General features: G+C 36.2%; 1 protein-coding gene across 1 annotated transcript; it reads left to right on the plus strand.

The window, feature by feature from the left end:
• Positions 1-1,311: 1,311 nt before the first annotated feature.
• Positions 1,312-6,428, plus strand: LOC113771669 (putative late blight resistance protein homolog R1A-4). The gene is made up of 3 exons (XM_027316239.1): positions 1,312-5,022; positions 5,786-6,067; positions 6,345-6,428. Exons 1-3 carry the CDS (start codon positions 1,312-1,314, stop codon positions 6,426-6,428), a joined length of 4,077 nt encoding a protein of 1,358 aa, XP_027172040.1.
• Positions 6,429-13,764: the final 7,336 nt, after the last annotated feature.

A 13,764-nucleotide genomic window follows, 5' to 3' on the forward strand; every position in this document is an offset into this window, starting at 1 on the left:
ATAGTTAATTTTCACATAACCTCCTATAGTTTTCAAAACTATATATAACTCATTCATAGTTTGAATTAAAGTGTCAAAGTAACGGAAATAATCATTCGTAATAGAACCTATACAAATATTGAAATTACCCTTGTTTAAACCTAAAATGATTAAAGTGACCAAAATATATAAACATAATACACGTGACACTCTAACCCCGTATGATTTTATATTTTACCATATAACCTCCTTATGGTTTATGGAGGACATGAAAGGATAAAATTTTGTGGAAATGCATTATTATTTGCCCAATGAAATTAAAAATTGTGCTCAAAGTCTGGGGCCTCATTAAAAGTTGGCATGTTGTAATATAGCAATCTTGTTTTGTTTCTCTAATGGAAAGAGTCAATGACCGGCTTGCATTATTAGTTTGGACTTTGTTTTCAAACTTGGATCGAGTATCAACTTGGTCAAGTTTAGGAGTTAGGGGTTAATGGGTTCAATCAGAAGTTGAACCGAATGACTTCATAAATAAAAATTATTTAAAAATTGAAATATTGTATGTAAAATATCTAAGAGCATTTTAATATTAATAAAGGTATATTCATATATATTTAATGTTTCAAATGTATTTAACAAGAAAATACGAAAAAATTAGAAAGATCAAGTAGCAATTTATATTATTCAATGAGTATTAACAAGTTTAGAATTAAAATTATGGACTTGATTGAAAAATAACACCAAATTTTAGGGCAACATTTGTAAAGTATGAAATATTTGAGATATATTAATAATTTTTAACAACCTAGGATCAAAAACATAATATTGAAAATGTTTTGACACCACATCAAAACATAAACCCGATTTTTACTGTTTCTTCAAGTTTTTTGTCAAACCCGGTCAAATCCGATTTTTGATCGAATTTGACTGATTTTCCACCAATCCAAGATTTTAAGATAACTCGGACCACATCGAGTTTCCGATTCGACCGGTCGGACAGGCCGGTCTGCTCTGAGTTTAAAAACATGGTGTTTAGGATGTATTAATTTAACTATTTGGATCCCAACTGACAGAGGCATGTGCATTGTGCAATGGAGTCGTTTTTGATAACTCCTTTCATCTTCCAAGAAGGATCCTTTGCGAGTGCTTAGAAGCTATAAATGAACCTCATTTGAACTGCTAAGCTCGAGAGTTTTCCTAGTTTATAAAATTAGTGTGTGTGTACTTGTAATAGTTTCTGAAAGAGAGTGTTGCAACTTTTTTCTTCTTCCGCTGCAAACATCCATTGACCTTTTTTTCATCTCTAAATTGAACCAATCTTCCATCTATTAGATGGCCTCCAGTGCTCTTACTTGCATTTCTTCGGTCTTGGGTTATCTGCGGACGTTTCTGGAGAACCTGCATCCTGTTCAAGAACACGAGTCGGGTTTCACAAGAATGTGGCTGAGAAGTATCGAAACATTTCTTTTCTGTGCGAGAAAGTGGGGCAACGATGATGATGCAAGTCTAGGAGCACTGATAGATAGGATTAATGATTACATTTACAAAATGGGACTGGTGGCTCACACCATCTGCGCTGCTAGTCAGGAACTTGGATTGGCTAAGAACCATTTGGAAGTTTTGCCCACTGATTCAGAAGATGTCTTTGACATCGAATTATGGCAAGGCATCAACAACTGGTACTTGGCTTTATCAGATTGCTCATTAAGGCATTCAAGTAATCCACCGTTTAAAAAGGATGACCTTGTGGAGTTCATCGACTCTCTTCTGGAAAGTCTAGATCTTTGTTTTCAATTCGAAGGATTTATAGGTGAAGAGGATTTGGAGAAATTAATCGAAGCCCTTAAAGAAAAGTTAAAATTCTTGAAAAACTTCATCTGGTTTGTCACACTGCAAGGTGTTGAAGATGGGCAATTGGGACCTTTATTCATCCACACTGAATTTGTCACTGCCAATGCCGCACGCCTCTATTTTACATTGAACCATTACTCAACCAGCAATCATATTACAGACCTGCTGCAGGAGATTATCCCTACAGAATCCCAAGTTCATGAGACGTGTGTCCAGGCCCTAATCACTTCAAAGTTCTCAAGACACCCATATGGGGACTCAGACGAGCTTGTGTTGAGAGACTTCCTAGAGTCTCTCCAATGTAATATATGGTCGATGCTAAAGTCTCGTACTTTTCGTATGATCTCTTTCAAGTTTCAACTGCAAATTCTTTGGGAGGGATTTAGATCCTTGAGAATCACTCTCAAGGACAAGCCCAAGAAGTTTGATGAGAAGATGAGAGATCTTACTGGACTCGTGCTCTGCGACGCCGGACTTCTAAATTTTTCTCTTTCTTTGAATGCTAGCGATGATGGATTCATCAGGGAGATGGATCTTGTGCCTCTTGATTTGCTGGAAAGGATTAATCTTATCAAGTTAACAGTTGCAGAGGAATGTCTCGAAACATCACCGTTTAACTTTCCCAGGACAAATACGTTGGGATTTATTGATTTTCTTCTAAAATATGTGACGGATTTGACAAGTTCTGAATCTCTTGCAAATCATCCAGTTCAGACAATCCAGAAAGACCTTGGTTTCTTACGCTCTTTCTTGGGGAAAATTGTGGAGATGCGCAATGGAGATGAGGAGCTCCAAGCAGTCTGGGACCGTGTTGTGGAGGTTGCATACACGGTAGAGTTTCTTATCGACTCCGTGCTGGTTGGAGATATTCTAGATTCCTGTTCACTGTCATTTGATTCCATTGTAGAAGAAATTGAGTCCATCAAGTCTGAGGCCTCGAAGATCTTTGACAGCAAAAGACTTGACGTCAAAGAGAAGGAAGTTACCAAGAGACCCAATCACACTCCAGCACAGGGAAGTAAGCCAACAAACAATGATGTGGTGGTGGGATTCGAGGATGAGGCAACCTCAATAATCAATCGACTCACAAGAGGATCACGCCAAGTGCAAATAGTTCCCATTGTAGGTATGCCGGGTCTTGGAAAGACAACTTTAGCTAAAAAAGTTTACAACGATTCCTCCATTATGTCCTATTTTTATACTCGTGCTTGGTGTACTGTTTCTCAAGTTTATGTCATGAAAAACTTGTTGCTTGAAATACTGACTTGTACTGAGTCCAAGCATTCTGAAAAATTTTTTGAGATGAGTGAAGAAGATCTGGCTGCAGAAGTCAGAAAACGTTTGCTAAGGAATAGATATCTCATTGTTTTTGATGATGTATGGGACATGGAAGTATGGAACAGATTGGAAGCCTCATTTCCCAATGATGGAAATGGAAGTAGAGTTATCATGACAAGTCGACTCTGTGATGTTGTTCCGCAAGATAATCTCCGCCAAGAACCTCATTATCTTCGTCAACTCACTCATGATGAGAGCTGGGATTTGCTAAAAGAGAAGTTATGTCCCGGAAAAGATTTGCTTCCTTGCGAATTAAGTGAACTTCGGATGCAAATTGTGGAAATGTGTCAAGGATTACCTCTCACAATTGTCATTCTAGCTGGAATTCTAGCGAACATGGACCCATCTGGTTGGAAAGGAGAAGTGCAAAGTTTAAGTTCCAGAAATGTTTCTAGCACAGACCAATGCACTACAGCATTAGAGCTGAGTTACGAACATTTACCAGATAATTTGAAACCATGTTTTCTTTATTTTGGAGGATTTCCAGAAGACCATGAACACACTATCAAGAGGTTGATTTGGTTGTGGGTTGCTGAAGGATTAGTGCAAGCAACTGATCTAAAGAGTGCAGAGGATGTGGCAAATGATCACATGATGGATCTCATTAACAGGAGCTTAGTCATGGTTTCTAAACAAAGATCCATTGGTGGAGTCAAAACTTGTCGCATTCACGATTTGTTACATGAGTTCTGTGTAAAAAAGGCCAAAGAAGAAAACTTTTTGCAGCTGGTACGTGGGTACGATGAATTGTACACTTTGAACGTGCCACATTACCTACGTCGCTTATGTATCAACTCTACAACAAAGGACTTCAACGAGTCAAGGTTAGCTTTTCCCACTGTTCGATCTCTATTATTCTTCGCACATGGGATAAGGTATTTACCCTCTTCAGTTGGTCTCTCATTCAACTTTCACCTCTTCAAACTTCTGAGAGTGTTAGATTTAAGCCAAATAAATCTAAAAGACACATTTCCTAGAGAAATAGAATTACTTGTTCACTTGCGGTACTTGGCAATTCTTGGTGATGTGTACATCCCATCATCTATAGCCAATCTCGAGAATTTGGAAACGTTTATGGCATCATCTTTATCGTGGTCATTGCCAGACACTATATGGAATTTGAAGAAACTAAGGCATTTAGTGTGGACAGGTCCGTCTTTATTTGGTGGTTTTGGTTTGCCCACCAAAAATCTTGACAACTCTCCACAGTTGTGTAATTTAGAGACCTTGTCTCCTCTAAGACTTTCTTCTTGGGAGAACTGGGACAAGATATTCAAAAAGTTTCCAAATATCCGCAAGTTGAAATGCAAGCTCACAGCACCTCATCATCCTGCTAAGAAGCAGAGCAATAACATTCTAGCACTCGACTTTTCAAGTAGACTAGAATCACTCAGTTTGATTGTCCCGCCAAGATTGGGTAAGCCATATGGCCCATATCCAGTGGAATTTCATTTCTCTTTGACTATTAGAAAATTGACTCTATCCGGCTTTTGCTTGCCATGGAGCAAAATATCAGCAGTTGCAAATCTTCCCAATCTTGAGGCTCTCAAATTACTCAGGGAGGCCTTCGTAGGGGAAACATGGGACATGGAAGAAGAGGAATTCCCTGAACTTAGATTCTTGAAGTTAGCTTCCTTGGACATTGTCAAATGGACTGCCATCGAGTGCGAGAACAGTTTTCCTCGTCTGCAGAAATTGGTGTTGGAAAAGTGTTGTAATTTGGAGGAGATTCCTTCTTCAATGGGGAATGTTTCACCTCTTGAAACAATTGAGGTGTCTGATTGTCCCAACTCTGCAAATTCAGTAAATGAAATTCAGGAAGAACAAATCAGTATGGGAAACACTGGTTTCAAGGTTATTACATCCTCCAGAAGGCGTTCACATGAATGTTGATCTTCTCCGGTGTATTTGATTTTGCAGAGGTAGTTTACCAATTTTTCATTTTCTTTTTTCAATACTTCACTTCTGTACTACTGCTAGTTATGTTGCATCTATCCAGCATCGGGATCAAGTATTTCATGTTTTCTTAGTATTTTGCTCTCGTCACTGCATTGTGTACTGGGAGCACTCCCCATGTTTGTTGTTGTGTACTGATTTTTTCTAAAATAGGATTCGCATTTTCCCTCTCTCTCTCTCTCTCTCTCTCTCTCTCTCTCTCATAATGCTTTGAGGCATAATAACTACAGATTCCTTCAATCTTTTGGTACAATAGATAATTTGTTTGCCTAAAAGAAAAATTGCCATCGGATTGGAAATATTTATCAGGATTTGACAACTTAGCTATCCCTTTTCCGTTGTCCAATAAGTTGAAAAATTTCACTTGGGTTTTGGGGAAAAAGGAAAAGATAACCCTGCCGCACCGTTGTCCAATAAGTTGAAAGTTGAAGAAAGGTCTTGAATGTTGCGTCACCACTCCAAAGAGGATCTGACTGCGTTTTCATGCTAATGGCAATCACATTTTGTTTCTTGGTGCTATAATGAATAATCCTGTTATCGTACACGTGGGCATCCGGCGGTTTTTCGTTTCACATTTTTTTTTTGTTTTTGGAGCAAAAGGCTGGGGGGCAGATTTTGAATACCAATAATGTCATCTTGGTCTCTGCAAATATACTTGCAGAAAGTTTGGTCTGAATTGTGGCAGCGTTCCTTTTCCCTACGTCCCCGAGTTAAACTGCATCCCGATCTTCAGATCCTCTGCACTTCCCGGCATTCAGATATCCGTGGAGGCCGACCAGATGAGGACCAAGAATCTGAGCCTCCCAGGTTGTCGTTTCTCTCAAAATTCACTATTTGCTTCAACAGTCGAAGGCTACAGTTTAGCTTATTAGGCAACGGTGCCATAAGCTTCCAGGCACTTTTTCTCTTGTTGAATTTGTTCAAAGCAATCAACGATGAAAAGGTTTGGACTTTGAGTGGTTGCCGTACAAAAGGAATCCAAGTGAAATTAGACCGGTCGGTTAATTTTGGTTCAAAGTTATAGAGGTAGAAAAAAATTTGTTAAACCAAATCAATTTGAATTATTAGAAAATTAAAGTACAAATAATAACAGGACACTTGGCACAATGTTATAGGTGACATTGGGTTGGCACAATAAACTTGTCACCGAGACGGCATGATGCCACCAGATGGAGATGGACAGTGCACTAGACTCTTAATCAGGAGTATTCCTTGCAAAGTGTCTCAACTTTCCTACTCCTACACCTCCTCTACTATTCAGTGGCAGCGTCGACAAAGATGGATTCACAATCACAGCTATCTGATGACTTTTTTCTCACATACTCCCTCCTAATTTTAAACCCCAAATTCCTCATTAGAAAATTCTCCAAGGACATTAAAATCATTCAATAGATCCTTATAGTCATAGTCTTGTTTCCCATGAAAACCGTCATCGGTGACTACCAAATCACTTGTTCCTCTGGGATAGTGGTCATTTCCATCTCCTTTGAACTAGCGGCCGCCACGTCATTCTCCATCTCCTACGTGTCTTCTTCGCCTCTCACACAAGACCTAGGTTTCAAAAATTTTTGTTAAAGCTACATCGAAAAACCCAAATGCATCCTCCAAAATTACAAGAAAAATTCAACCAGAAATTAAACTAGGTATTAAAGAAAAATAGTTGGGCTCTGGTACTTTGAAGGATGTTGAGTGGGGATGAAAGCAAAAAGAAACCATAACCTGGACGAGGTGTTTTGTTGCCACCCAATTCTGATGTGTACTAGTACTAGTATTTGGGAAAGAACAATTAGAAAGAGAAAAAACAAAAATAAAAAACAAAAAAAGAAGGGGAGGAAAATTGAGAGAACCGATTCTGGTAAAGCCACCGGCCACTGTTAAGTAGAAGAGGAAGAGAATTGAAGCTGAGCTATGAACAAGGCTAGAAGTCTAGTATCTGATAGTTTTGATTCATATTATTGATGATGTGGTGAATTGTATACCGCATGGTCTATACATGGGGTCGTAGACCGAGGCTACACAAGTTTATGCCTTCACAGATTAACTGCTAATTTTTCACAGACTATGAGCAATTATCGATCAAATGATTACAAGTCTACTGATTAAGTTATTTAGTGATCAATTATTGACGAATAATAGTTTGATGGCCAAAATATGATTCAACCAATAGTTTAGTGGTCGTTGAGATTTTTTGCCCTAAAACAAAAAACAACAACAAAGATTTATTAATTAGTACAACAAATTATATCACTTTTAGACTTTGGTGATTAATGATTCTATCAAGTTTTACTTTCACATACTAAAAAGTAGAAAAGTATAGACTACAATTAATTAGTCATCCACATGCAAGAGACTTCCAAGGTTTCTTAAGAAACTATGAAAAATGACATTAGTACCTAACCCATGTGCAGATGCAGAAGGAGAAAATCAGTTTGACGCGGCAAATGCCAACATATTCTAACAACCCTTGAAGAATGAATTGAACGGTTTTCGTGAATTTTAAATATTTTATTTTTTTTCTTTCTTTATTCTTGTTTATTTTCAAATTAAATTCTGTTCCTATATTATTCCGCATATGAGCTTATCTCCATGTTCTTTTTTTCCCCCTAGTATTGAAGGTTCTCTTGTTTCCTCCTTTTCTCTGAAAAGTCATTCCAAATGTTTTTAATCTACTTATTTTTCCCCATTTCTGTACTTCCGCTACTATCATGTCCATATTTGCTTTGCGACTCTGCTATACTGATAGATTGTTACTACTGGTCATTTTTTCTTACGTTAAAGTTGTTGCTATTCTAGGTAGCCACAAAATAGCTACTGCAAGAGAGGAGAAGGTGCAGATAGAAGTCCAAAATGGAGCGTCTTGTACCAGTGCCATTTTTTTTTTTTGGGTGATAATTGTTAGTTTCTTTAGCTAGGTTTTGATGGCATGATGCCAAAATTTTTGGATGCCATTGACTTCAAAGTTTTTTTTTTTTTTTTTTCCTTTTCTGTTTTTTTTGGGGTTCTCCAAATATCATTTTACTCTTATCAACCTAAACTCTTTCTATCTGTGCCCTTTATCGTAATTTCCATTTCAAGCAGTCATATCACTAACAATCAACTGATATTTCTTTAGTTAAATTCTTTTGATTGGGTTAGGATGGTAGATGCATGTTAGTAAGGATCAGAATTTGTTTCAATTATCTTCTAGAGTTCAGTAGAATTAATAAATAGAACAAGCTTATTTATCTAACTTCCTAATAGCATTTGCTGTCACCTCAAAAAATGGAGCATTTTATTGGACAAGGCAAAGATTAGTATAGTTGAATAGAGGTAAGTATAAGTTTCAGACAAAATAAACCTGAGGAAATATATGTTTGCTTCTTGTTCCACTAACTTCTGTTGAAACTTAAGAAACTAGTTGTATGAAAATGAGATTGCCATAATGGATATGTTCACACGACAGAGGTTATAGCTGTTGCTTGCAAATTAAAATCAATCAGGCAGGAAAATCTAGTGCTTGGCAAGTAGTAAATGACACTCTGCTTTTGCAACAGAGATTTGTTATTCAGATAATAAGTGTACAGTACAAAGCTAATATGTCCTGTGAATTGTGACACTCAAAAATGATAACAATCAAAATATTACAGTACCCAAATTATTGCAGTCCAATCTCATGAAAATTATTGGCATGTTATAGATGAATGGACATCCTATAGCTGACAAGAAATAAATTGATTCTTGTTTCTACTTTAATTGTGAATTTGGAATCAAATAAGCCTTCATTTCCATTAGGCTCTAAAAAATGTAAAGTGGCAAAAGGGCAGATCAAGGAATAGGGACTCTCCTTTTATTACCAAAAAGAGAAAAAAAAAAAAAAAGGATAAACTATCAAAAAACTCCCTGTGGTTTGATAAATGTTCAATTTAACCCCTTCTAGTTTGGAAACCTACATTAGAACTCCCTGTAATTTCGACTAAATTGAAAATTGAATGGAAAGCATCTTACATATAGTAGGGGCAATATTGACATTTCACAGGGAAAGCATCTTACATATCATAGGGAAAAGCATCCAATCTAACGGTTGTGTGTGAAATGTCAATATTGCCCCTACTATATGTAAGATGCTTTCCATTCGATTTTCAATTTAATCGAAATCACAGGGAATTATAGTGTAATTTTTCAAACTAGAGGGAGTTAAATTGAATATTCGACAAATCATAGGGAGTTTATTTATATAGGGGCAACATTGATATTTCAAGTATAATCGTTAGATTGGATACTTTCCGTCCAATTTTCAAATTAGTTGAAACCACAGGAAGTTATAGTGTAGGTTTCCAAATCAAAGGGAGTTAAATTAAATATTTAGTAAATTACAAGGAGTTTTTTGGTATTTTACCCAAAAAAAAAAAAAAAAGGAACAGAGACTAGTATTCAAAATTGATACAGCAACCATTCCTTTAAATTGACAAAGGTCAAAAAGTATTTTTGTCAGCTATCTTCCAAAGACTTTCTCTTTATCCACTGGTAACTTTCCTCCTCCTCCTCCTCTCGTCGAATTAACCATGATAACTTTCATGTACAAGGACAAGTGAAGCTATGCATGTTAATCAGGAGAATAGGGAAAACCGCAGTTGATGATAAAATTAATAGATATCTCATCAATTTTGAAGTAAAACTTTGAAAAATGTGGCAATGGCTGTGAAGTAGGAATTAATTTCCATCAAGATTTCTCTTCTTCTTGCCCTTTTTGTTTGTGGTTGCTTCTAATGACTCTGCGAGTGTTTTAGCAAGGGGAAAAGAGTACGGATACAATTATGGGCTAAAACACTCGCAGATATTCCATTCTAATTTCACCTAATAATTTTGGAAACGGCAACCAGGGCAGCAGTGCTTAGGACAGGGGAAGGGAGAGGTAGGGGTCTTTTTCTCCCTCCACTTTAAATGGGATGGGGGAACGGGGAAGGAAACCTCACCTCATCCCCAGTTCTTATTCCGCCTATAATTTATTGACATATATTTGTGGAACATAAATAGAAATCATTATATGATTATATATATGTAATATGTAAAAAAATTCAATCTTTCTTGTTTATTTAGTTGGTAAAAGGATTTTTCTTATGTTAGATTACATTATATATATATATATATATATATATATATATATGGCATGTTGTTTATTAAAAAAACAATGATAATTGATTTAGATTTTTTCTAAACTTAAATATGAAGAAATGAATTCACAAAGATCAAAATAATTTTTAAACTTTATTTGGTATTGAATTATTGACTAAAAATTCAAAAGAATAATTAGTAAATTTATTATCAGCATTGTGTGTGCGCGCATGCGTATATAAAGGTAAATAAAAAATAAAAATAGAAATGGACACCCAGGGAAGCACATGCACGGGTAGATGGGCAGAGGCGGAGGGAGCTTTAAGTCTCCATGCAACTTCGTGGATTTTTCCTCTCGACAATGTCGTCAATGGCCAAGTCTTTGCCCTTTCGGCGGTGGTAGCTTTTAATTTTTTAATTGTCCATGCAATGATGAAAAGTGAAAAGCAAATCATCTGCAGCATCTTTGCACTACCACACACAGCTCCTTCTAAGTGCCCACTCCAACGACTAAACTAGCAGTGCATCCCGCAAAGAATCTTTGCTTCCCCACTTAGACTAATTGATCTCATGTTGTTAGAAGGCTCATTCCAACTAAATTTTGAAAAAATTGTTCACTAAAAAAACCCAAGAAAAGCCCTTTCAAAGTTTTATATGAAAATGAAAAAAATACAGTATACTATTAAAAGATACTGCCACTTAATTACTTAACATCAATGCTGAATTAGTATGCCTGTGAATTAAATAGTCATGTAATTTTCTTATAATTAAAGCACAATAGCTTAAAATTTCTCATAGTTTTAAGAAATCATTTTGCATAAACAAAAGGATAAATACGCATATACATACTATGAGAATCGACAGTATTTAACTTTTTTGTCCCTATCAAAGCATTTAGCAAACATATAATAGATATGCTTTGAATAGAGTGTAGACTACTCAATAGATATAACTTCTACTCTGGAGGGTGCACTGCTCCATATTTTTTGAATTTAAAAGTAGATGCAATTCATTAGAGTTGCAATGTACTCTTTGGATTAAAAAATATATATTGCCTCCTAGCTCAATGGGTACCAGGCATTCAACCTTAAGACCCTTGTACACAAGGACCAGGGTTCGAATCCTGGGGAGGCCCCTCCCGGTACCATCCCAACACCCTCTTGACCACCAGGGTTTAAAGGGCTCACCCTTAACCCCAAGACGGTTGCCGAGGTTGAGGGGTTGCCGAGGTGGACAAATCCACAATTGGCCTCCACAAAAAGGCCCCCAAGACGGTTGCCGAGGTTGAAGGGTTGCCGAGGTGGACAAATCCACAATTGGCCTCCACAAAAAAGGCCGGCCTTTTTTGTGGAGGCCAATTGTGGATTTGTCCACCTCGGCAACCGTCTTGGGGTTAAGGGTGAGCCCTTTAAACCCTGGTGGTCAAGAGGGTGTTGGGATGGTACCGGGAGGGGCCTCCCCAGGATTCGAACCCTGGTCCTTGTGTACAAGGGTCTTAAGGTTGAATGCCTGGTACCCATTGAGCTAGTGTCGTACTTTCCATTTTGAGATGTTTCAAAACAATTGTCATGTTAGAAAAGTCAAAATACCTTTTACTCTCTCTTTCCAATTTAGTCTTTTCTTTTTAATCATATACATGTTATAATTCAAATTTAAAATTTAAATTTGTGAGAATAAAATTGGAAAGAGAAGCACAAACATCACAATCAAACCACTATTCTTAAAAAGTTAGATTTCCCAAACATGATTAAATAAATGGGACGAAGGGAGCAGTACAGTTCTTTGGATCATGTAACTAACTTGCTGCCAGAGTTACATTTTATGCTTTGTATGATGGCCAACTAACCTCAAGCAAATTGGTTGATGGTTGAGGTATTTAACATGATTGCAATTCCGGTAGCCTTTCTTTTGACATTCCTTCACGAGGACCCGCTATCATGAACCCTTAATATTTTGGTGGTCTGCTGTCAGTTCAACTTTTACCATCCTTTTCTCAGTACTCAACAATCATAATACATACTTTTGGCAGATTCTGAAGGTTTTCAGCTTCTTCAAATTTTCTTGTCAATTTCAGGTATGATGAGATAATATCTATCTGAATTTTGTAACTTTTGCAGTTTTCTCTTATTTCATCGTGTTATAATAAGCAGTAGTGAAAGCTAGATCTAAATATAATGCAAATTTTATCTTTTGATAGAGTCTTGCTATTCTCATTTTCTTCAACACAACTTGGCTTGATTTCAAGGTACAGTGATATCACACTCGATCTTGATTTTGTAAATTTTTTTGGTTGTTTCTAAAATCATCATGTTATATTTAGATTTCCGAGGCCCAAAAATCTTGATCACTATTTTTTCCCTTTTCTTTCAACACATGAAGTGCTCTCTCCAAGCTCTTTACATGATTGACATTTTTCGGCAAGAATTTCGGATATTATTGTAGTTGCAAAATTTTTGTTATCAATTCTTTAGAGAAGATAAATGTCTGGACTAGCTTGATAAGTTCCAGAGCTTACCATGATGTTATATTTTATTATCAATGATCATGAAGATCCCTTTCTCCTTGATTAATTGAGATGTACAGATCCCTAAAAGGAAAGAAAAAAAATTTTAGTTTAAAAACGTCTTCAAGGGCAAAATGAAAGAGAGTAATATTAATAGGAAAAATAGAGTACTCAATTAGCAAAATTCGTTTGACATATTAAGGAGGTAATGGGCAAAAGCTTGAGACTCGAAACTTCTTTTTTGGAAATATCTAAAGTACCTATACGTTTGTAAGGTCGTCGAGTAATGTGAAAAAGGCTAATAATAGGATCTTATGATTTCTTAGATATAAATAAAGGATTGTAAACTTGTAATTGGGCTCGTTCTTAGAAAGAATGAGTTGATGCAGACTCCAATCTGACTAATACTGCCAAAGTTGGATCCTGGTACATGACGAATTTATAAGAGCAAATTGATATTTCCCCAGATATTGTAGTAAATATTTTATTTTTGCCAATGGGAAGAATCATAGATGAGCTTATAGTTTCATAAATATTTCATTGACTGAAGAAGATCTGTGGCTTTGTTTGGATATCAAATTTTTTCAAATAATTTGCATCATAAATACATTTCCCAACCCACCTTTTTATATTTTCAATCATCTTTTTATCTCACATACATCACATCACAAAAAGTGTTACAGTAATTATTTCAAATAATACTCTATCCTACTTACCTATTGTGTTTTGAACTTTATTAAGCAATGTGCAGACTAAAACCTGTTTGATAACCTAATTTATTATTTAAAATTAATGAATTTAGATCTTAACATGTGGTATATTCTAAATTCTATGAGGTCTTTAATTGGACTATTTTGTTAGTTGGACTCTTGCTATTTGTGGAATGAGATGTAATGAGTGGTAAGTAATTAAGATGTCATTTGCATCAAATAAGAGAAAGAAAAATCGTGTTAGTGAGAAGAAACACTTGTACCCAAAAAATACTACTATATACAGGAATATTTCTGCTTAACAACATCATGTACCCTTTATGAACGTTTCATTCA

This window comes from Coffea eugenioides, chromosome 5 (genome assembly GCF_003713205.1).
Source record: "Coffea eugenioides isolate CCC68of chromosome 5, Ceug_1.0, whole genome shotgun sequence".
NCBI lineage: Eukaryota > Viridiplantae > Streptophyta > Magnoliopsida > Gentianales > Rubiaceae > Coffea > Coffea eugenioides.

Excerpts from the sequence above, each read along its gene's own strand:
- LOC113771669 (XM_027316239.1), top strand. The coding sequence starts at position 1,312 with ATGGCCTCCAGTGCTCTTACTTGCATTTCTTCGGTCTTGGGTTATCTG. Across the intron at positions 5,023-5,785 it reads TGGGAAACACTGGTTTCAAG|AAAGTTTGGTCTGAATTGTG; the intron begins GTTATTACATCC and ends ATATACTTGCAG. Across the intron at positions 6,068-6,344 it reads AAGCAATCAACGATGAAAAG|TGTCTCAACTTTCCTACTCC; the intron begins GTTTGGACTTTG and ends TTCCTTGCAAAG.